Source organism: Stylophora pistillata, chromosome 2 (assembly GCF_964205215.1).
Source record: "Stylophora pistillata chromosome 2, jaStyPist1.2, whole genome shotgun sequence".
Lineage (NCBI taxonomy): Eukaryota > Metazoa > Cnidaria > Anthozoa > Scleractinia > Pocilloporidae > Stylophora > Stylophora pistillata.
In genome coordinates this window covers 6,807,993-6,829,043 of record NC_142520.1, presented here as the reverse complement: position 1 = coordinate 6,829,043, position 21,051 = coordinate 6,807,993, and the positions used below count along the sequence as shown (strand labels likewise).

Here is a 21,051-nt window from a genome sequence, read left to right as displayed (position 1 = left end):
ATAATTTTACTACACATTCATGTCTTAAATTTCAAATTTTCTTTATTATTTTGATTGTTAGAAAATCCATACTCATACCACTGGCAACAGATCTCAGCCCCAGAGGGTAGTCATGGTTATATGGAGGGGCAGGACTCCAGAAGAGTAATACTCAGTCAGGTATGCATAAGTACATGTGCGCATGCGCATAAAATACAGTTCATTTCAGGCTGAATCAATAACCTTTGTCCTGTGCTTCCTAAGATTAAATTTATGAGTTTATTAACAAGAAATATAGTTCATATATTTTGAACTGCGGTATTATATGAACTTCATATATTCATTATATCTGATTTATCATCACGGGGTTTATTACGAATCAACTTAACGGTCTGCTCCCAGATGGCTTGTTAGCTCAATTGGTAGAGCGCTGCACTAGTATCGCAGAGGTCAGTGGTTCGAATCCCGGACAGGCCTGATTTTTTTCAGGTCTGATTTTCGCTATTGCATAAATAGCGCTATCTCCTGCGAAGGATCGTGCATCATACGTAAGAAATATAGTGTTCAGTGTACTTGCATATGGTTAAAAAGTTTAGTTTGGGAAGAAACATCCTCTTTGATTAATGAGATCTTCTGGAGATCCTTCAGTTATGAAATGTACTGTATGGGAAACAACTAAAAGCTACTTTATGTCTGCAAATAGCTTGATCAATCTGGTGTGTATGAATTCAAAGTGAAAGTCACAGCTGTGGACCGATCTTATGGATATGCATTTATTAATGTCACAGTTTTGCCTGGTGAGTTTTGTTTAAATACCGTTTTGTATAATTATAGAGAGGTTTTGTTTTTTTTTTTTCTTGCTTGTTTGTTTATTTTAACAAGTATTCAACCCAAAGAGTGACCAGCTTCTAATTTCTCCTCACAATTATTATCACCCCTGAATCTAACAGAACAGTCACAGGAGAAAAGGAAACAGAAAAAGATTGCCATTTTGAGAAGTTCTCTATTGTTAAAAGAAAAAAAAAATTGTTAGTCTCATAGGGAATGTACATACCTGTAACTTGTTAAGGGAGCAGTAAGGAAAATTATTATCCAACTGCGCTTCGTAGAGTACAAGTAACATGTGAGACAAGTACAAATATCACACGATATTTGTATTCTAGAAATATTCGCACTAAAATAATCTCTACGGGCTTGTTGAACTACATGTACGGCACAACTCATAAAGATAATCAGTGATACTTGACACAACAAAATGTCTAATAACTTAAAGATACATTTATTACACAATTACGCTGATGTCAGACTGTAAAGGTTACACTGTAAATGGGCAAATGAAATTAGCACACTTGTACAGTACATGCTGCAGGAATAACAGCACCTATACGCACCTTCGATTACAGGCAGTCTGCATGTAATTTGACCACATGCCGCTCGTGTGTATTTTCCACTAAGCAGTGTACGTGAATCTAACAATGGAAGTTAAATGTGTCTCCTAAATTGCTAATACCATGGCTGGTACTCAATAAAGATACATGTATCAGTAAGAGAAATGACCAGTTTACCCTTTACACCCAGAGACTAACATCAGTATTCTCTGCACTGCCCTTTTTACATTTTCATGGTTGTGACAAGGATAATTTGTTTGACACTAGGGGCTGATTAAATTGATGGTCATTTTTCTTTATTCTTGTGTTGACCTTGATGTTTTATAAGGAGAGATAATTTTATTGTTAGTAAGGAAAAATTAGACATTGGCCACCCCTAGGGATCAAAGAGTTAAGATTAGAAAGCAATTAAGGATCAGGGTTTGACACTAAGTTTTTAACTTACTAAGCCATGTGGTTAGTGACAACTTAGATGTTATAACAATTTTAGTTTGTTTACTAGCCAAACTGGCTTGTGGAAATCGAAAGCCACTAGCCAAAACTGAATTTCTACTAGTCTGTAGCCGGTTGGCTTCCATTAGTGGGGAGCCCTAAAGATTGCTTTCCTCTATGATTGTTTATAAGGTGTGCGCCTCGCTGTAAACCAAGCAGATGATAAACTAAAACCAATCGTGACTTTGTCACTGGCAATTCCAGCAATCCTGTTAGTTTGTTTGATTTTCAGTTTCGCACAGGGTTCTTATGATAATAATCCTCCTTGGCTTTGAATGGTTCCTGCAATGTCTTTGGTTGTGGTTTTTGATACTCATTTGAGATTTCTGATTATTATGCTCAAATCAACAATTTACCTCCTTGTTCATAAATTTGTATGTACTCTCTTAGCTCCTCGAGTGAATAAGCCACCACGCGCTGACATCTCACCCAAGGAACAAACAATCACTCTGCCAACCAATGAGGTTGTACTTGATGGATCAAGTAAGTAGAGGACAGTTTCCTTTAAAAAAAGTATTAAAAAAAATATTATTTTATAATTATACAAAGTGTATGGACAGTACACAGTGGTGAAATTTTCCATATGTATAGGCCCAAAGCTGGTTTAATGTGGCTAACATCGTGCCTACGGTCGGTATCAATTTAAATGGTAGACACATTGATCTTTTCGACCCCCTATTAGTTCGATTTGATCTCTTTTGCCCATTTTGAGTTAGACCATTTTTCCCCTTCCTCCGAAACAATGGTGTATCGTGATTCCATGCACTTTTAGTCGACATTGAGTGGGTAAAGGAGGGGGGGAGGGGTCTGTTAAAGGTGGGGGGAGGGGTCTGTTAATGAGTTATAGCGAGGTAGAAACTGGACTGTTATTCTTCACGCAATTAGAACTCTTTAAACATGATGTGTCAACATTGAGTGAGTAAAGGAGGGGGGAGGGGTCTGTTAAAGGTGGGGGGAGGGGTCTGTTAATGAGTTATAGTGAGGTAGAAACTGGACTGTTATTCTTCACGTAATTAGAACTCTTTAAACATGATGTGTCAACATTGAGTGAGTAAAGGAGGGGGGAGGGGTCTGTTAAAGGTGGGGGGAGGGGTCTGTTAATGAGTTATAGTGAGGTAGAAACTGGACTGTTATTCTTCACGTAATTAGAACTCTTTAAACATGATGTGTCAACTTATCTTGATGCTGATTGTAGCCCATGCCCCGGCCGAGTAATGATGTAATGTTTCTTTGACCCTTCACATCCCAGAGGTGATTAACATGTAACTTCTCCCTGTAATGTCCAACACTGGTACTGAGAATAGTCAAAATTTTCAGGTAGAAGTTTTATTTTGATTTAATGCCAAATTCTCATTTTGCAAATTTACATGGAAAATTAATTCAAAGCAGCTGGAGTGGGAGAATTATCAATCAGATTTTGTCCTTTTTTTGTTTTCTTTTTTTCATAATTTTGTCTCATTTTGAAGTAATGTTGTAGAAAATGGCAGGACGCAAACTTCAGGAATAAGTAATTTACATGTATTAGTTCTTTTGGTTAACCCCTCTTTTTCAATTTTTGTAGAGAGTTCGGATGATGACAAAATCACTCAGTACAAATGGGAAGAAGTGAAAGGTCCTCTAAATGACAAAAACAAAATGATGAGTTCTGGAGCAGATTCTCCTGTGCTTCAGCTTAAGTCTCTTGTCCCTGGAATCTACACATTCAAGTAGGTTTTCACAGATTCTGTGCTGGAGCACATTTTGTGGAGCATATGTTCCACATAAATTGTTATGTTTATATGTGAACATTGTAATGGGTAGAGCATTGAAGTGCAGACTCTGAAGGTTGAGGTTCAGTTCCTCATGGGGACTCAAAATTGTTTCTTTGTCGCATGCTTGAGACAGGACCAAAAAACATCTTTCTCTTTTACTTTACTGAGCTCAAAATTTACCATCTTTCTTATTCTGTGTACAAAACATGACCTTATTTTTTATTCTTTTTTATTACGGTCTGTAAATTATTTACTAGGTTGCTAGTCCAGTATACAATGTAAGGCTGTTGTCCAAAAGAGGGAGTGATGTTTTATAATTAATTTTGAAAGAAAGTCATCACTTTGTCAGACTTCAGCTGAGGTTGCTGAAATGTTTTTCACTGTTTCCAACAACAGTGGTAGTTCTATGGAGGTCACAAGAATAAAGGAAATGATCAGTAACTTAATTCTCCTTGTCTGCACCTTAGGAAATGCATAGAGAACAGTATGGAGAATAAAATTATGCAGACTGATGTTAGTGTGGAAAGATTTAAGATGTGTTAACTAAAAGTATATTCATTTGCGTCAGTACCATAGTACTTATGTTTATTCACAACTGATTTAACTTGACGAACATCAAAAACTTGTACATTGGCCGCATGGCCTCGGTCAATGAATATAAGCGAAAGTGAAAGTAAAAGTGAAAGGTTTTCTGAAATTACAAACAAAAGAAGGCATTGAACTCCAAACACCTGCCTGAACAACAACAAAAAAACAAATATTAACTTACCAAACCATTCGCTGTAGCCAAAGAAAGACACAATAACTCTTTTAAAACTCTCTCCAATATAATAAACTGAAAAACATTCGCTAACCCGAGCACATGGTGATTCAAGCTAAAAGTCATGTGATTTGTTAAGTGAGCTGGGGCCTGTTTCTTGAAAGTCTCTGTCACTTAACTGGCCTGTAAAGCTGTTCTTTTTTCATTCAAGATGGGGATTGGATTTCAAGAGTTTTGAAAATAATGCAATAAAACTCTCAGCTAAAGAAACAAATTGGACTGACTGGGTGCCAGAACCTGCTTTTCTATCCTTTAAGTTTTGATTTTAAAATGTGGCTTCAGGTCTATTAAGTTACCAGGACTTTTGAGAAACAGACCCCTGACCAGTTATGTACAAAAGTTACAAACTTTAGGGTATTCTTTTTGTTCATGCATGAAGGCACACTGCAGTTCTTCATTTTGATGGCATCATCTGACCATCAGGGTGCGAGCTATTCTAATAGTACTGTTGCCTGTAGAGGTGACTGACATTTTGACAAACGGAGGGGAAGTCTCTCTTAATTTCTGTGTATGTTTAATACCTTGCAGGTTGACTGTTACTGACTCGGATGGTGATTCAGATTCTACAACAGCTACAGTGACTGTCAATGATGGTAAATTTGACTTCTACACACCAACCCAACCCTGTCACTTAGATCTAAATATAGATGCTCTGCACTTTCATCTCATTTAATTTTAGGTCTGTTAATTTGGTGTTACCAGTAAATCAGGTGATATCCCTTAGTTGGTGTGTGCTCTTTCTTGTTATCACCTTTACTAGTTTCATATGTATTTATAACCATATATTTGTGAGGAGATAGTCATTTTTGATCACTCCAGGTAATGAAAAAGGTAAATGTATTTAATCTGAAGTTTCAGTGCCATGCAAGATTCAAGAATTGTGTTATCTCATAAGAGAGTAAATTATTTTTACATGTAGAACATGCAGTTATTTGAGAGCACTGTATATGAGTCATATTAATGGCATAGGTAAGCCCACTGATGGAGCTTGAGTCCATTCGACCAGTAATCATCATGATGTGTTTGTTTCCCTTTACTTCAGAGAAAGATTACCCACCTGTGGCACGTGCAGGAAATGATGTTGTGATTGTACTCCCTGTGGACCATGTGACACTTTATGCTAATGGCAGCACAGATGACAAGGTACTAATAATTATTAGAACTTCTAATAATTATTAGTAAGATAAAGATAAATTTAGTTAATTATGCAACTGAACAAAATAATACAGGATGCTCACATTCAATTTCTCCAGCAGAGGCATGATCCTGTCCACTTGGCCAGCACCATAAAACAACTGGCCCTGGTCAAAACCAATTTTTTTTTTTTTTTTTTTTTTTTTTTTTTTTTTTTATAGCTGATTAGGACAGTGGGGTAGTAATGCAAATAATGTAGAAAATCACACCAGGTATATGTCAGTGGTACTTTGCTTTACATGCTAAAAAGGGACATTTTGAGGAGAACCCCCAAACCAGTTGTTTTTATTTTATTATTTTAGTCCCTGTTTTAACTCTTTCCTCAGGGGATTGTCAGTTATGAATGGAGCAAAACGCCCTCCAGTCCAGCTGTGGGTGACATGCAGGTAAAAATTTAACAAATGGTAAACACCATAGCGTACACTATTGAGTTATGGATGCACGCGGGAGGTTGCTAAGCACGAAAGAAGCGTAAGAGTCGCTCGAGGCGATAGCCGAGATCGACTCTAGCTTCTTGAGTGCTTAGCAAACCTCCCAAGTTTGTTTTGTAACATAACATTGATACATTGTAGCTAAATAGTTCCCTTTTATTTAACAAATCTTACGTGACCATGCAGAAAAAACAATCGCGCGTGGAAAAATAGTCTTCGCATTTGCTCAGGTCGGCAGCGTACACCCATGGGCAAATGGGGGACGCTAAATTGACCAATCAGAGCGCGAGCTTTACTATGGTTATGTTATAAATCAATATGTATAGTGTTAGTAGTAGTACATTACTTGTGTATGCTGCTCTACTCTGCTGTTCAAATGAGAAATTTTGCATAACTATTTACTTACTTGTACCCTATGATCTTATAAAATAATGAGAAGATGAAAATTCATTGAGGCTTAGTTATCAGCTACTGTTTGGGAAATTACGTATACCTACGCTCATTTCTGAGTAGGATTGATGACTAAACCTGAGAAATAAATATTGCCTTAACCCTTTCACTTCCAAGATCACATTGAAAATTCTCCTTACTGTCTGTCATACAGTTCTTATGATGTAAGTTTGGAGAATTTGGTATTGGATCAGCTAATAATTACCTAATTGATATTTTCTTTTTTTCACGTCACTTGTCTGACTGATTTTTTGTTAATATTGTGAGGAGAATTTCTCTCTTGGTCACTCATGAGAGTTAAAAGGTAAAACAGAAAAAACAATGATAGCAAGATAGGAAAAAAGAACGAAATCAGCGCACATTCAAAACTGATTTGGTCTGGTAGATTCATGGAAATTGCAATTTACATTTGTACTAGTCCTTTGTAGTGAGATACGGATGCGGTAAATCTTACTGCACCAAGGTCTAGATCGTATGTAGGATCTGTCATAAACACATTACATTTCTGGATTCTTGTACCCAATTGCGATGTATTCAGCCTTTTCAAAATCGTGGTAATCTGTGCAAAGATTCTCAGATGCTTTCACGTGATTGCAGTGATTGTGTACATTCGATACGTGAATCTTTTCTCTCCAGGGCACGAGTTCTCAAACTCTGAAGGTGTCCAACATGGTTGTGGGTGACTACACTTTTGTGTTGAAAGTGACTGATACAGGAGGACAGACAGCCAGCTCGAGCGTGACAGTTGTGGTTCAGCCTGAGAAGAATGCCCCACCTGTGGCATTTGCTGGCTCAGATAAGGTAAGTTAGTTTCACTGTCTATATGACTATACTTAGATGAAATTTTTTAACTTTCAATCCAAAGCCAGCAGTATTTTTTTAAGCCATTTCAAGTTCTGAAGAATGTCAATTCCAAAATGAGGCACATGTAGGTGCAAAAACCATCATGAAAATGTGTTCTGTATGTTCGCGCCAAAACTCGTGCACGTGACATTGTTGTGAGGCATGCGGTTTCGTTTTTGTTTTGTTTGTTTTACTCTCGCCATTCGGTCTAGAGTTTGTCGTGTAGTTCGTTGCGTAAATAAATCATGCTAAAATGGAACGTATTCGTCGTCCTGAATCTTCGTTAAATCGCCGGAACACTGTAATAGTGCGGCGACAAGTTATTTGCGAAGACTTGGCATAATATAAGTTTAGTATTTAAACAAGTGTTAATCTTTCAGGATCTGGTGTTTCCTGACGACTCCACAGTTCTTGATGCCTCAGCCAGTCGTGATGATCAAAAAATTGTCAGCTACCATTGGGAGCAATTGAGGTGAGTTGGTTGATACAAGTCTTAGTCTTCACGCTTCCGGATTTGCGTAGTTGGAGGTTCTATTTTGGAGTAGGGGGAAAATGCTTTTCTCTCACTTCATTCTTGGACCACTCCATCATATCGGTTGGTGTATCTATGGTTGATTGCTCCTTGAAATAGAATTCTGATAACGATACACCTATATAGGTAACTGCGGTTTCTCCTACAACGTATGGTGCAATAAAATGAAATCAAAAGTCATCCTGTTATTGACCTCGTTTTGTTTTCATTTTTCGTTGTGTTATTCAAGTGGGCCGCGTCAAGCTGAAATGTCTGGAGTGAATGACAAAGTTGTGACGGTTAAAAAACTCCTAGAGGGTCACTATGTGTTCAAATTAACAGTGACGGATGACAAAGGACTCGCGGGAACTGATACAGTGGCAGTGAATGTTAAGAAAGGTGACTCTTCAGCTTTATCTGACTTTCATTGTGAAGTACACGCACGTGTCATAGTATATTTTAGCCTCCAACCAGGCCCTCGTTAGAAGCACTGAACGACGCGGGTTTTTCCACCCGAGGGAAGATTTGAGACGAGTCGGGGATCTGGTACTACTCACTACTACCGTAGTCCCATTGTAGACCTCTCGCCGTCTCGCGTTCCCAAAGAAGCTTTTGATTGTTAGACAAATACTCTTTCTAATTCTAATTCAAATTCTAATTAAGAAATTTATAGAAAACAGTACAGAGTTTTCGTATACGTTGTTAGGGTGTAAAAGATTCATTTTTGCTACTTTATTAGATTTAAACTCTGGCAGGGAGTGGCCTTAAGGGCGAAAAGCTTTGCGGATATTCTGTCTCTCATAACACCATGTTGCCTTTTTTTTTTTTTTTTCAGATATAAATAAGCCTCCTATAGCCAATGCTGGTCCAGATGTCACGGTGCATCTTCCAAACCGAGCGGCTGAGCTGGACGGTTCTAGCTCCTATGATGATCACGGAATTGTTGTGTACGGGTGGTCACGAGATCCCAAGAGTCCCGCAGCTGGTGTAAGTGTTAACTCGGCCTGCATAAAAGTCCTGCATGTGGTATTTGAGACCTGCATATTATTTAGTTAGGAAATGATAGCCGTAACGCGGACCGGTTTCTTTCAAATTTCCCAACTTCCCTTTTTTTTTTTTTTGAAGATCTTTTTTTTATTCATCAGTTTGTGTTTTCAACCAACTACGTAAAAGCAGTTTGCAACTTCAAGGTAAAATTTGCAGAAAGTGTCCATCGATTGTTGAAGTCTCTCGAGAGGAAGCCAAGGTTTTTCAGTTAACATGATAGGTTTTTGAGATATAAAGTCTTGAAACTCCCACTGCTAAATGTTTAAGTAGTTTTTATAGCGAACTGTGTTATTGCCGCTGTCGTTCTTTCCAATTCCAACAAACGCGGGAGAATGCAAAGGACGAGAACAATATGGCTGGGCTTCCTTCCTAAGGAAAGGAAAAGCGCTGCGTTTGCGCAACCCGTGTCTTCCTCCCCGTATTACGTGTTGGTTTCCTTGGTGGAAACGTGGCTAGAAAAAAGGTTTTAATTCTCTTTTTATTTTGTTTGATTACAGGACGTTATTAACAACAGTGATCATCAGGCTGTGCTGCGGCTGTCAAACCTTGTAGAGGGAATGTACAAGTTCAGGCTCACTGTGGCGGATGGGAAGGGGCTCAAAGGGAGCGATGACGTCATACTTACTGTGAAAGAAGGTGTGTTGTCCAATCAATTAGTGAATGCTTGTTGAAGGAGAATTTGTTTAACAATCAAGAGCTCCGTTCGTGGATCATCTTTATTCTCTTGACCTTAATGTTTGATTCAAGGTTGATATTGTAAGGAGAAATTAGATGTTAGTCGCTCTAAGGGCTCGAAGAGTTAACAGTGAAGAGGAGGTGTGCCTGCTCAAACTGGGATAGAGAGGCTGGCTTTTGTAGTGCAAACTGCTCACACTTTCGCCTAAGTTTGAGATTCTGATTATGCGAATTGCAGATCAAAACAGTGCTCATCTTGTGGAGTTGTACCTGGACGTCGATATCACAAAATTCACGGAAGAAAATAAGGTACAGGTTACTGCACAGTATTATTACCATTATTTATTTATTTATTTATTTATTTATTCATTCACCTGTATTTTTCACACGAGATGAGCGGTTCCTAGTCTATGAACTTTATATATAGTGATTCAATCCCCCTTCCCTCATGGGGGGTCGGGGGGGGGGGGGTTCTTATGAGCCAGTTAATGGGGTAGGTTTTCAAGAACTGTTCATTCTCTCTTTTATAACTTTTTTTTCTTATCTTGCACTCCCACAGGAGCAGTTAATTCGTAAACTGGCTGTAATCCTTGACGTGCAAGATGAAGATATTATTGTAGAGCATTTGAAAGAAGCTGGTGTTGGACATAGGTACGTATAAAAGTACTTAGCCAAATATATAGCTTATTTTTCTTGAGCAAGCCTCTTCACCTCGGGAGTGATCAACGTGCAATTTCACATAACAATATCATTACATTTTCGAATATATAGGTATTGAATCCTAACAAAAGTCATTATCAGCTAAAAGGTTGCTGTCCTGATCTAGATTTCAAATTCTCAGGGGTAACTTCAAAAGAACTGTATAGAGTTATGTAGGAGAAGTCATATTCAGATCATTGCCCAACACCTCGGTAGATTTCTTTCAGAGCCGTTGTGCTGCGTTTGTTCTTGTCCCGGAAAGAGCCCCCCCCCCCCCCACCTTTTTTTTACGAAACCAATCAACGGTTGAATAACGTTTTAGGAATAATTTTCCAGGAAGTAAGAAGATGAAACACATCTTAATTGTATTTTTACTTTTTTCTTATTTTTTTGTTCGACAGTATGAAGGTGATGTTTTACGTTAAAGACAAAGTGTTTAAAGCCAAAGATGGCTATGAGGTGGCTGGAATATTAAAGGAGAAGATTGGGAACGAGGAAGGCTTCTTCGAATTCAGAATGTTGAAAGTGGAACCGTATAGTAAGTATTTGAACGTCAAGTCTCCACATCAAATTTATTTTATTGATATTGTAATTCTGATTTTTATCATTATTATCATTGTCATTATTATTATTACTATTATTATTAGCGTCTTTTGTAGCAATTTTTTTTCGGTTTCTACTTGGCATGGTAACCGAAATGGTCGCAGCTTGGAGCGTAGCCGAAAGCAGTTGTATCGTAATTCATATTACGGGGATCTTAATCAATTAACTAATTAACTAATTAATTAATTAATTAACTAACTAAATTAATTAACTTAATTAACTTAATTAACTAACTTTAATCCTTAAAAGTTCTACCTTCTAAGTTTTGATGTTCAATATCCTGGCTCATCTTATTTAACCTCAAAAGAGCTACGTGTAGGTCACAATGAACTAGTATCCCAACTAGAGTATTTTTCGCAGTGGCGGCGGCTCCTTTATTAGCTGAAACAATTTACTAATTTACTTTCTAGAGATAGACTAAGGAGTATTGTATATGTATATATAGATATATAAAACCTAAAGTTTTTTTTTTTTCTTTTTTCTTTTTTTTTTTTTTTTTTTGAATTTCATTTTGTAGCTTGTAACGTCTCCAGTGTAGATCATCGTTCATTTTTATATTTAAGCTTTATCTTACAGAGAGCTACAGGTCATCAGTTTCACTACTGTCACGTGCTTCCCTCTTAAAATAAAGTATAGTAATTGATTGATTGATTGATTGATTGATTGATTGATTGATTGGTTGATGTTATGGTAACTGGAATAAGTTCTTTTTTGGGGGTGTGTGTGGGGGGGGGGGGGGGGCCACTCTGCTCAGTTTTTCCTTAACCTTTACCTTACGCTTGTAGTTTGCAGGAATAACTGCTCAGGCCATGGCTACTGTGATCGTAACACCAAGATGTGCGTGTGTGAGAGCTTTTGGATGCAGGATTTTTTCAAAGTTCACTTTGGAACTAAGGAAAGCAATTGCGGTAGGTATCGTGCAGGGGTTTCATTAAGGGTCAGGCACCGGGCAAATTGACCGGTTGTGAGGACGGCTTTGCCCACCTGATTTGACCATCTTGAGGAAAGTTTATCTTCTAAAGAAGTTCAGTTCAAAGAGTTTTGCCCGGCCGTGAACACCAGTTGCCCTCCTGCAGAAAACATGAATGAAACCCCTGATCGTGGGGTTTCCTTTGTTTTTCCTTTTCATGGATTTCACCAGGAATACAACATCACCATTGACATAGTCAATTACACTGGCAGGCAAAGACTAATGATATTTGGTTTGTTTGTAGATTGGAGTATTTTATACGTTACCGTCATAATCTTCGGCATCATTATGGCTATCGGTGGGATTGTGTGGGCGGTCTGTTTTTGTATGGGAAGGTTAGTATCACATATTTATGTAAGGAACTATGTTATGAATTTGAGACGAGTGTGTCCACGACAACAAATTAAAAATTGCGAGTTTTCCTCGAAGACTTGCACCTCAGATCATCCGATTCCGTGGCCCGTTGTTCTACCTCGGAACTTTAGGGTACTTCATCTTAAGTTAGGCCATTACTACATTTAGGTTCAAATGATACACACGTCCTTCGTTCTACTTGGATTAGCAATGTCGCAAGATTCGTTTACTCAGTTCGATGACGAAAGATTGCTAAGTTTGGGCTCAGCTTCAGAGCGTGGGGCATAAGTAAAAACAACACAAAACAAATACAAAATGTAAACCTTAAGCGAGGACTCGAGTCTCGCATCTTTCACTTTCCGCTGACCAACTGAGCTGCAGAGACCGATTTTATTACCCAGGTCATACACGGAGATATGTGACCAACGCCTTGTTCTGATCATATCAGAATAAAACCACGTTGTCTTGAAAGCAGTCGGTTACTAGGTTGTTGAAGCGTGACTAGGACAAGGGCCTGATTCATACCGCTGAAAATTCACTTGTTCAAGAAATACTTTTTTTGTATATAGTTTGATGCCATTTTTTCCTGATAGCATCCATAAAACGTCAAGAAAATATAATTTTCTGTCGTGTTGAAATAACAGTCGGAAACTTTTATTTTATTGATATTAGGAAACGCCAGTTTTCGCTCGTTGAACGAAGAAATTTCCCTCACGATTCGGCGCTGTTAGTATAACTTATTTTCTCTTTTTAGCAACAAACACAGTTACGAACAACATGCTTGCACTGCACAGTAAGTTATCAGAAGTACGATTACCCCCATTCTTTATCCACGATAAATGAATAATGAAATATGTCATATTTCCCCCTTCTCTTTGCCCACGCTTTCCCACCGTTCTCTCAGTTGTCTTTGTCACGTGTCTGTTGGCTGGATTTACTTTGCTCACACAGGGTCCCCAATTACCCACCGAAGGTCGATGAACCTCCCGCCTGAAAGACATTTTTTGTCAAGGATTCCTCTATTTTAGGGGCCCGGACTTTGGTCCAGCTTTTTACCTAGTAATACTGTCATACAAGGCAACATCACCTAAACCATTCCTTAAATTTTTCTCAATCCTTGTCCGACGTTGTCACCCGCCATGGCGCAGTTTTTTCTTTTCTCTCTATCTCTCCATTCTTCTTGTATTTAGACTGCGTCGTGAGAAGATTGTAGTTTCTATTAATCCTCCGAGCACAGAAGATGCTTCTTCAACTGATCATAGGTATGCTTCAATTACACTCTTGGGTACATAGTAAACAACGTGACACACTTTTTCCCTGCTTGCCCGACTTTCTCCGTTAAACCTCCGTGTCCCATAATAAGTGTGGGATGACTGTGCTACTTGTACATCCTTTTGTCGAATTCATTACGTCATTTTATTCTTTAACTTTTTCTTGTCATCCACTTTATCTTTCTTAGCTGAATTTTACTTTGTTTACCACCCGATAACACTTGCTGGTTTGATTTAACTCGCTTGTTATTTTTCTTGAGTTTATTTTCTCATTTGAATCCGGCTCCCTCAGTGAATCATTTCTGTTACTTCATGAAAGATATGCATTATCTATGTATTTATTTATTATTTATTCATTTACCGTAATACTCCACATTCGATTTTCGTTTTTCACTCTTTCGTAGGCTCCACGTTTGAAAACTTTGTTTTACCTTTTACAACTAATATTGTTTCCTCGTTTCTACTACTTTACGTGTGTATTTGTTGGTTTGTGAATTTTGTGTCCTTTTTTTTTTTCGGAGCGAAAGATATATGCTTTTGTTTGTATTTGTAAGAATATATTGTAACATGTAACGGTACAGCTTGATTATTTGCCCTTTAGTTTGATCTTTTTAATTGTATTAGCTTTCAATTACATCGCTCTGTGATCTGACAGGAAACCTCTCGCCCACCTTTTAACCAATCAGATCCAAAACTGCTACCAAACGCTTCCTAGTTCCTCGTGTTTTCCCGCGTTTGCATGTTTTAACTTAAATTCTCAACAGCTCCTTGGGAAATTTTTTCCGTGTTCTCGTTGACTGTTCTGATTACCTGCTTTTCATTCTTCATTGTTCGAGCGGTGTTCAATTAACTATCGAGAGTGATCTTGGATTTCTTTGGTTTTGCTGTACTTCTTGGTGTGACGAGTTAAGAAAACACGCGCCACCATTTCAACCAATCATCTGCAACTTGGGTACGTCGGTTTTCCCGCGCTCCAAGCAAGTTGCCTGTTTTTACATTGACTTCTCATTGGTTTATGATGATGTCAACCTTTGTTCTGATTGGTAGATGTGATCACATGTACTTGGGTTTTAGTGTTTTGGCGTTCTATGAAAAAGTACTCTAATACTCTGTGTCATTTTGTATAGGAGACGAGTCCGTGGGAAGAGGCGTCATCGGTACGCTGTTCTTGATGAGGATGACGAGGATAAACTTGAGAGCATGGAGATGCTTCCTAAAGGAGGTGAGCGACCAGGGCCCAGTTGTTCAAAGGCCGATTAGCACTAACCCAGGGTTAAATTTTAATCCAGGGCCGGGTTGTTCAAAGCTTAGTTAAGTTAACCCAGGGTTAGCGTGAAATTTGATTTCAGATCTGAAAGCTCTAGGAGAAAGTTCAGTTGAATTATTTTGTGTCTACAGTTTGATGATCGGATGCGCTAAAAAGAACAGGCAAAATTATCTCATAAAAGTTCTTTGAATAGAGAAATAAGGAAACCTGAATCAAAATTTAACCCCGGATTAGTGCTAATCGGCCTTCGAATAACTGGACCCTAGTTTCTAAATTTCTCTGATCAAAAGCCATTTTGGGATAATTTTCCTAGTTCTTTTTAGGACATTCAATCGTCAAATTGTAGACAAATGGAGTTAAGCTGAATTTTCTTTCAGACCTTTCAGATCTGAAATCAAATTTCACACTAACCCTGGGTTATCTTAACACTGCTTTGAACAACCCGGCCCAGGACGTTTCGTTTTTCTTGCTGCTTGAAGTATGTTAAACGTGCAACCTTAAAGACTTTGATTTAAAACTAACCAAAGTAAAGCGCGCGCTCTGATTGGTCAATTTAGCGCCCTCCATTTGCCCATGGGTGCACGCTGCTGACGTGAGCAAATGCAAAGACTATTTTTCCGCGCGCGCTTGTTTTTTTCTGGTCACGTAGGATTTGTTAAATAAAAGGGAACTCTTTAGCTACAATGTATCAATGTTATGTTATAAAACAAATGGTAAACACCATAGCGTACACTATTGAGTTATAGATGCACTTGGGAGGTTTGCTAAGCACTCAAGAAGCTAGAGTCGCTCTCGGCTATCGCCTCGAGCGAGGTGTTTACCATTTGTTAAATATTCGCAATTTTTAGCCTGTATCGGATTTTTCTTAAAGGGATGGATATTTCAGGACCTGTCCGTGTATAAGCGGGACGGTTTAAGATCTGAAAAAATTAGGAAATCCTATATGATTAAAAGAAAAACATTGAACAGAAGGAAAAAGAAATGGTTAGGGATTGAACATAAGTATTCGTGTATAAGTTGCCGGCCTAAATTGTCTTCGTAGAGCGCTGCACTAGTATCGCAGAGGTCAGTGGTTCGAATCCCGTACAGGCCTGATTTTTTTCAGGTCTGATTTTCGCTATTGCATAAATAGCGCTCTCTACTGTGAGGATCGTGCATCATGCGTATCTATAACCGCAGTTCAAAATATATGAACTTCATATATCCATCGTATCTAAATTGTCTTGTGTCGCTGACTATATTTTGTAGTAAATAACAAGAACACGCCTCATTTAGTAAGACGTCATAGACCATTTCAGTACATATCTCACAAAACACGTGACGTATTTATTACACCTTTCTCGCTTTTTCCCCACCCAGAGTTTTCCCGCGAATTGTCGAGTTCTTTCCCGCACATTCCATCGGTTGGTCAACTGAATATTTTGCGATTGCGAGAATAGATTAAGATCTCGTACATTTATGGGATGTTCATTTGTTCCGATATGAATTTGAAAGGGAATTCTAATGTAAGTCATTGTTCTTATTTTCAGGTAAGTATTTGAGTACCAGTCTGATGCTGAGTGACACGGAGGATGACAGCGACGCAGAGTCGACCGTTTTTGAAGCTAAGAAACGACATATGAATGGTTCAGTGAATGGCTATATAAGGAAAGACACGTGATACAAAGCACCTACATAAACCATAGACAGCTTTTTTGGCTACCGGTTTATCCCCGTACCTTTTCCGGTAAGGAGCTGAAGAAGCTGAATGGTCAATGTAGCTTAGTCTCCAGGGATACACATGGAGTTTGGCTACACGAAATTGACTCGCAATCAATTGTGGCTTTTATTAAATGGCCACAGTTTAGAGCGACGATTACGCATCGACTTCGGTATGCTCACTCAAGGAGGCAATAACACTTATCAGTGCGAATGTTCTCGATTCCAGACTTAAACGGGTTGCAGTGTTAGAAATTTGTTCGTTGTTATATGGTGACAAGAAAGAGCTATACGGCCTCTTTATTAAAATTGCAAGGCATGTAAATTGGAGATTTTATCAGTAACTCTGCAATTTGTTTGAGGTGGCAATGAGCATTTAGCTGCTAAACAATGGCGACCTTTGGTTTTCGTTCTCAGCTCGCCCGGGAGAGACTTTCATTTACATTGCCAAGGGTTATGACAAATTATCGATAGCTAAGTTGTTGTTTTCTTAATTCAAGAATTTAAGAGGATATAACTAACATAAATATACATTTTACTTATAAAAATTAATAGCGAGCTATTTCGCTGAATCCAAAACCAAACACAATTATAATATATTAGCAATAAATTGTGCTTCATGCTTAAGTGAGAGTACCGGCACATCCTATAAAGTAAAATATCCCTCGTGTCGAAAGACTTTATCTGATTTGTAATTAATTAGCGAATAGCGGAGGCTCTGATGTAGCACTGTTACACTGTGTTATTAGGCATTATGCTTCCAGGAGAAACCACGTCGCTGAAACAATTTTACCACTGCTCGAAGAAACATAAAATTAGGTAGATTGTGTCGAAGTCGTAGTTTATATTGTAGGAAAAAACTTACATTATATGCGGAAAATCTAAGGAATGAGATGATTGCATATGGTTGCACTCGGAAATCACTGCCCAGGAACTCCTTTTTGAAGAGTGTGATTTTTCTGTTGAAGATGGGTTTTTGTGGTGTGATTCCCAGAATTTATGGAGGCCTTAAAATCTCAGTACGTTGTCTTGTACGTAGGCAATGGAATATGCACGTGGGTGACGGTAAGATGCGAGTATTGAAAACGGTATTTTGAAACTTTAATGGTTGAGGAAAATACCTAGAGTTAACTTTAGTGCGTTGACATGGCCTCTGCGAACCAACATATGAAGGAATTTCCCGCAGGAAGACTTCATTCTTATTCGTTATATTTTCAGTTTTTCACGAATTTACCATGTAACGGCCCGACTAGAGATTAAATAGTAGCGCCTAACAATTCTTATCCATTTTCATTCGCTTAGAATAAGGCGAAATGTGATTTTCTTACAAATATGGTACGATTCTTTTTTTTCTTTTGTTTCAGTAGTTTCTTTTGCGTAATAATTTTTATCTCGTTAGTAAGGATACATTTGCATAAAATAGTAGATAAGCCTCAGAGAAATCGCCTTGATATTTAGAGAAAATCCAACCAACCTATTTCAGTAGTTAGTATAGTGAAAGCAAAAACATTGAATTTTTTTTTAGAATTATTTTAGGAATATTGTATCGTAGACCTTTTGAATGGATGAGTCTTTCCATAAAGTAGACGTTTTCGTACTTAATTTTTTTTTTTTTTTTTATATCTAAGAATGTATGATGAAACGATGGAAATCTCTTGGAAATAAATCCTATGGTAGAAACTTGCGCCCCCAATGCATGTGGTTCTAATAGTAATCACTCAATAAATTTTATTTATACGTCATGCTTGACTATTGCAAACTCTTTCTTAACGGAGGCGTACAGCGCAGTTTTATTTGAATCAATAAAGTTTCGTAAAAAGGTACTGACAGCATTTTCAGTTTCCTCTTGTGTGTTATCCTTAGTTTTCTATAATTGGCACCAACTGAAACGCGAAAAAAAAAAAGGAAATAAGAAAATAATGATAGTAATGAGCAAATATTCAGCGAAGTGAAAGGAGATATCCAAGATTTTCATCGACACTGAGGTGAACAATACTTTCAATATAAACCGCGCAGGAACCTTCATGGTGTGTAAAAATAGTAAACACGTCGTGCTTAAGTCCCCTGTTTGCGTTCCTCGTCACCTGGCATTAAGGGAAAAAGGGTATGAGAGCTAGGAAATTTTAACCGACGCATTTTCAAAATATTTCAGTTTTTGAATGCACTTAAGCACTTGGTGTGCCTGATATTGATTATTTTGCCAATTAAAACTTTGAAAGTCAATGATAATCGAGTAAGCTAAAAGTAAAATTAGTAAACTTGCAGTATTGCTATAATTATATTACGTGCTTAAGGCGAAAGCTAAATGTTCGTCTCTAAATTCGCTGGCTTTTGTGTTTATAGAGAGAAAACATAATGACAGGTAATCGGATGCTTCTGGCTTTTTCCTTACAAGGGAAAACAAATATTCTACAATTATCGAAACGTACGTCAAACGAAGTGTTTGCTGAAGGAAGTTAGTGGACAGAGGAGCAAACAGACTATCCCTCAATGATAGTTTCTGTACCGTTTCAGGAACAGCATTTAATTCTACACAATTTTTTTCATTTACGCGATGGAGCGCACGTTTGAGAAAACTCTTTGCCTTGGAACTGCAATTCCATTTGCAGCGCTAATATTTATGATTTCTATTCCTAACGCGATGATCCTCTTAACTCTGTACAAAAATCCTCTTCGTTGCTTCAGGAAAACCTTCACGGTGTTTCTCGCGTTCATAACGGCGACGGATCTCTTTGTGGGAAGCGTGGTCTGCACTGCAGAAACCATAACGCGATTTTTGTGTTCTTTCAACGGAAAACACTTTCCCAGTGAAGGTGGCATTCCCACACTCTTAGGGTATATTGGCATCAACAGCTCCATCCTTATGGTAACTGCTATGTCAGTGGATCGATTTGTATCAGTAGTTTGCCCACACTTCTATCTAAACATGATCAAACCGAAGAAACTTGTCTTGTGCAACTCAATCATTGTTATTTTTTCTGCGATTTTTGCCTGCCTCCAACTTGCTGGGATTTCAATGAATGTGTATATTTCCATAGATATACATTTGCACACGACGCTTCCTCTAATCACGACTAGTTTGTGCTATCTAGGAATATTCTATGCTTTGCGGAAGCGCGCACGAGTCGATTTTCGAAGACGGGAGGCCAATTCGACAAATGCTTCTCTTTGCGACATGCGAGCGATAAAGCGTGCAAAAAGTGAACGAAAATTTGTTACGACTTCGTTCTTAATTTTGCTTTTCCTTATCATTTCCCTGGTTCCATACTTTGCATCGATCCTTGCTGAGGCGAACTGTTCTAGTTGTCGAGGTCAGAAATGGCTCATCGTGCTGAAAGAATCTTCAGTGGTGTTCTTATTTCTAAATTCCACCGTGAACCCGTTATTGACAGCATTTCGGATCAACGAGTTGAAACATTCCTTAACAATTGTCATCCGTGTGAAAAGACAGGAAGATGTAAGCAGTCTTGGAAGTTCTATCCTACAAAAAACAATGAAGAACACAGCCCCCGTTTAACTGGCTAACTCTACATTGTCCTTAAGGGTTCATGAACGAAACAATCAAAGGAACCCCAACCAGCCTTGTGGATTCCAACCACAACGAGTTCTCATTCCATGGTTGTATAAATTACCAACTGTGCTAAAAACAGAAAACTCTTTAACATGTTGTACCATACACTAGGTTTAAAGCTAATGCAGTTAAGTGTTCTATAACCGCCGCGGTAAGGACCTCAGGCAAACTACGACGACGATGGAAGGGAAAACTTGGCGAAACAAAAGCTTTTCAGGAGTAGAGCAGTAGCTCTGGGCGTGGTTTTTAAAGCTTTTTACTTTTACTGACCATGCTTTACAAAAACAGCAACGTGAAATGGCCAAAATTTTCGGCGTTTCACTATTTGGAAGTCAATGCTGCTCACAAATGCTACGCTTAGGCTGAGGATCGTCGACATCTGGCGCTGTTAGAGATGGTAAACACATTAATCCAATCGCGAAATTCATAAGAAAAGCATTAATTTATTTTGCTTCCGCGACGATGCTACCCTGTCTGTTTAAGGCTCTTAACGCCGATTCTCTACCTATTGCACTATGCAGAACTCGATTTGGCAGCGAGCAAGGCCAGGTGTAACTCAGTGACTCAAAGCGTATATGATAATTTGTTTCACCTGCTCGCGGGTCCGACTTTGCGATTGAATATCACATCGTGCAGAATGCTATTGTCTTTCGCGACTTGTACTTACAGTGCCCAGTTTATAATAATAATAAATAATAATACCTTTATTTAGACACGATAATGTTTTAAAGCTGAACAGCTTGTGGGGTCGTGTGTAAATCTATATAAACTCTAAATTAAATAAATTCAAATTATGATGGTATTTTGGGGAGATGGGAAAACCGGAGTACCCGGAGAAAAACGCGGAATATCAATTTGCATATCCAGAACTTTATCAGCTGTGATTGTCAACAAATTTAGCTTTGGGAATACTTGAGTCACATTGCAGATCTCAGCGGCTGTCTATCAAACGGTTTGGTACGATATTTTCTAATTTGACTCAATAGACGACTCACGAACTCCCGTTGGTCAAAACTTTATCGAAGTAGTTTCATGTC

General features: G+C 38.3%; 2 protein-coding genes across 7 annotated transcripts in view; both read left to right on the top strand.

Moving 5' to 3' along the window:
* The window catches only part of LOC111345304 (dyslexia-associated protein KIAA0319-like protein), a 29,829-nt gene extending 11,563 nt beyond the window's left edge, over positions 1 to 18,266 (top strand). Inside the window, exons 11-31 of one of the 6 annotated variants that reach the window (XM_088747203.1) lie at positions 62 to 159; positions 683 to 776; positions 2,250 to 2,342; positions 3,421 to 3,565; positions 4,959 to 5,023; positions 5,473 to 5,573; positions 5,951 to 6,010; positions 7,142 to 7,306; positions 7,729 to 7,816; positions 8,106 to 8,258; positions 8,695 to 8,846; positions 9,404 to 9,542; positions 9,820 to 9,890; positions 10,141 to 10,232; positions 10,682 to 10,818; positions 11,669 to 11,791; positions 12,098 to 12,188; positions 12,880 to 12,933; positions 13,398 to 13,469; positions 14,606 to 14,700; positions 16,275 to 18,266. In XM_088747203.1, coding sequence (XP_088603329.1) covers positions 62 to 159; positions 683 to 776; positions 2,250 to 2,342; positions 3,421 to 3,565; positions 4,959 to 5,023; positions 5,473 to 5,573; positions 5,951 to 6,010; positions 7,142 to 7,306; positions 7,729 to 7,816; positions 8,106 to 8,258; positions 8,695 to 8,846; positions 9,404 to 9,542; positions 9,820 to 9,890; positions 10,141 to 10,232; positions 10,682 to 10,818; positions 11,669 to 11,791; positions 12,098 to 12,188; positions 12,880 to 12,933; positions 13,398 to 13,469; positions 14,606 to 14,700; positions 16,275 to 16,405 — 2,219 coding nt within the window. In that variant the 3' untranslated portion in view covers positions 16,406 to 18,266. Of the gene's footprint in view, positions 1 to 61; positions 160 to 682; positions 777 to 2,249; positions 2,343 to 3,420; positions 3,566 to 4,958; positions 5,024 to 5,472; positions 5,574 to 5,950; positions 6,011 to 7,141; positions 7,307 to 7,728; positions 7,821 to 8,105; positions 8,259 to 8,694; positions 8,847 to 9,403; positions 9,543 to 9,819; positions 9,891 to 10,140; positions 10,233 to 10,681; positions 10,819 to 11,668; positions 11,792 to 12,097; positions 12,189 to 12,879; positions 12,934 to 12,961; positions 13,001 to 13,397; positions 13,470 to 14,605; positions 14,701 to 16,274 lie in introns of all 6 variants that reach the window. The other 5 variants (XM_088747204.1, XM_088747202.1, XM_088747205.1 and 2 more) reach the window with 5 other exon arrangements.
* A 126-nt stretch (positions 18,267 to 18,392) lies between these two features.
* On the top strand, positions 18,393 to 20,816 carry LOC111345306 (uracil nucleotide/cysteinyl leukotriene receptor-like). Its single transcript, XM_022952583.2, has one exon. It carries the CDS (start codon positions 18,998 to 19,000, stop codon positions 19,958 to 19,960), a length of 963 nt encoding a protein of 320 aa, XP_022808318.2. The 5' UTR covers positions 18,393 to 18,997; the 3' UTR covers positions 19,961 to 20,816.
* Positions 20,817 to 21,051: the final 235 nt, after the last annotated feature.

Excerpts from the sequence above, each read along its gene's own strand:
- LOC111345306 (XM_022952583.2), top strand. The coding sequence starts at position 18,998 with ATGGAGCGCACGTTTGAGAAAACTCTTTGCCTTGGAACTGCAATTCCA.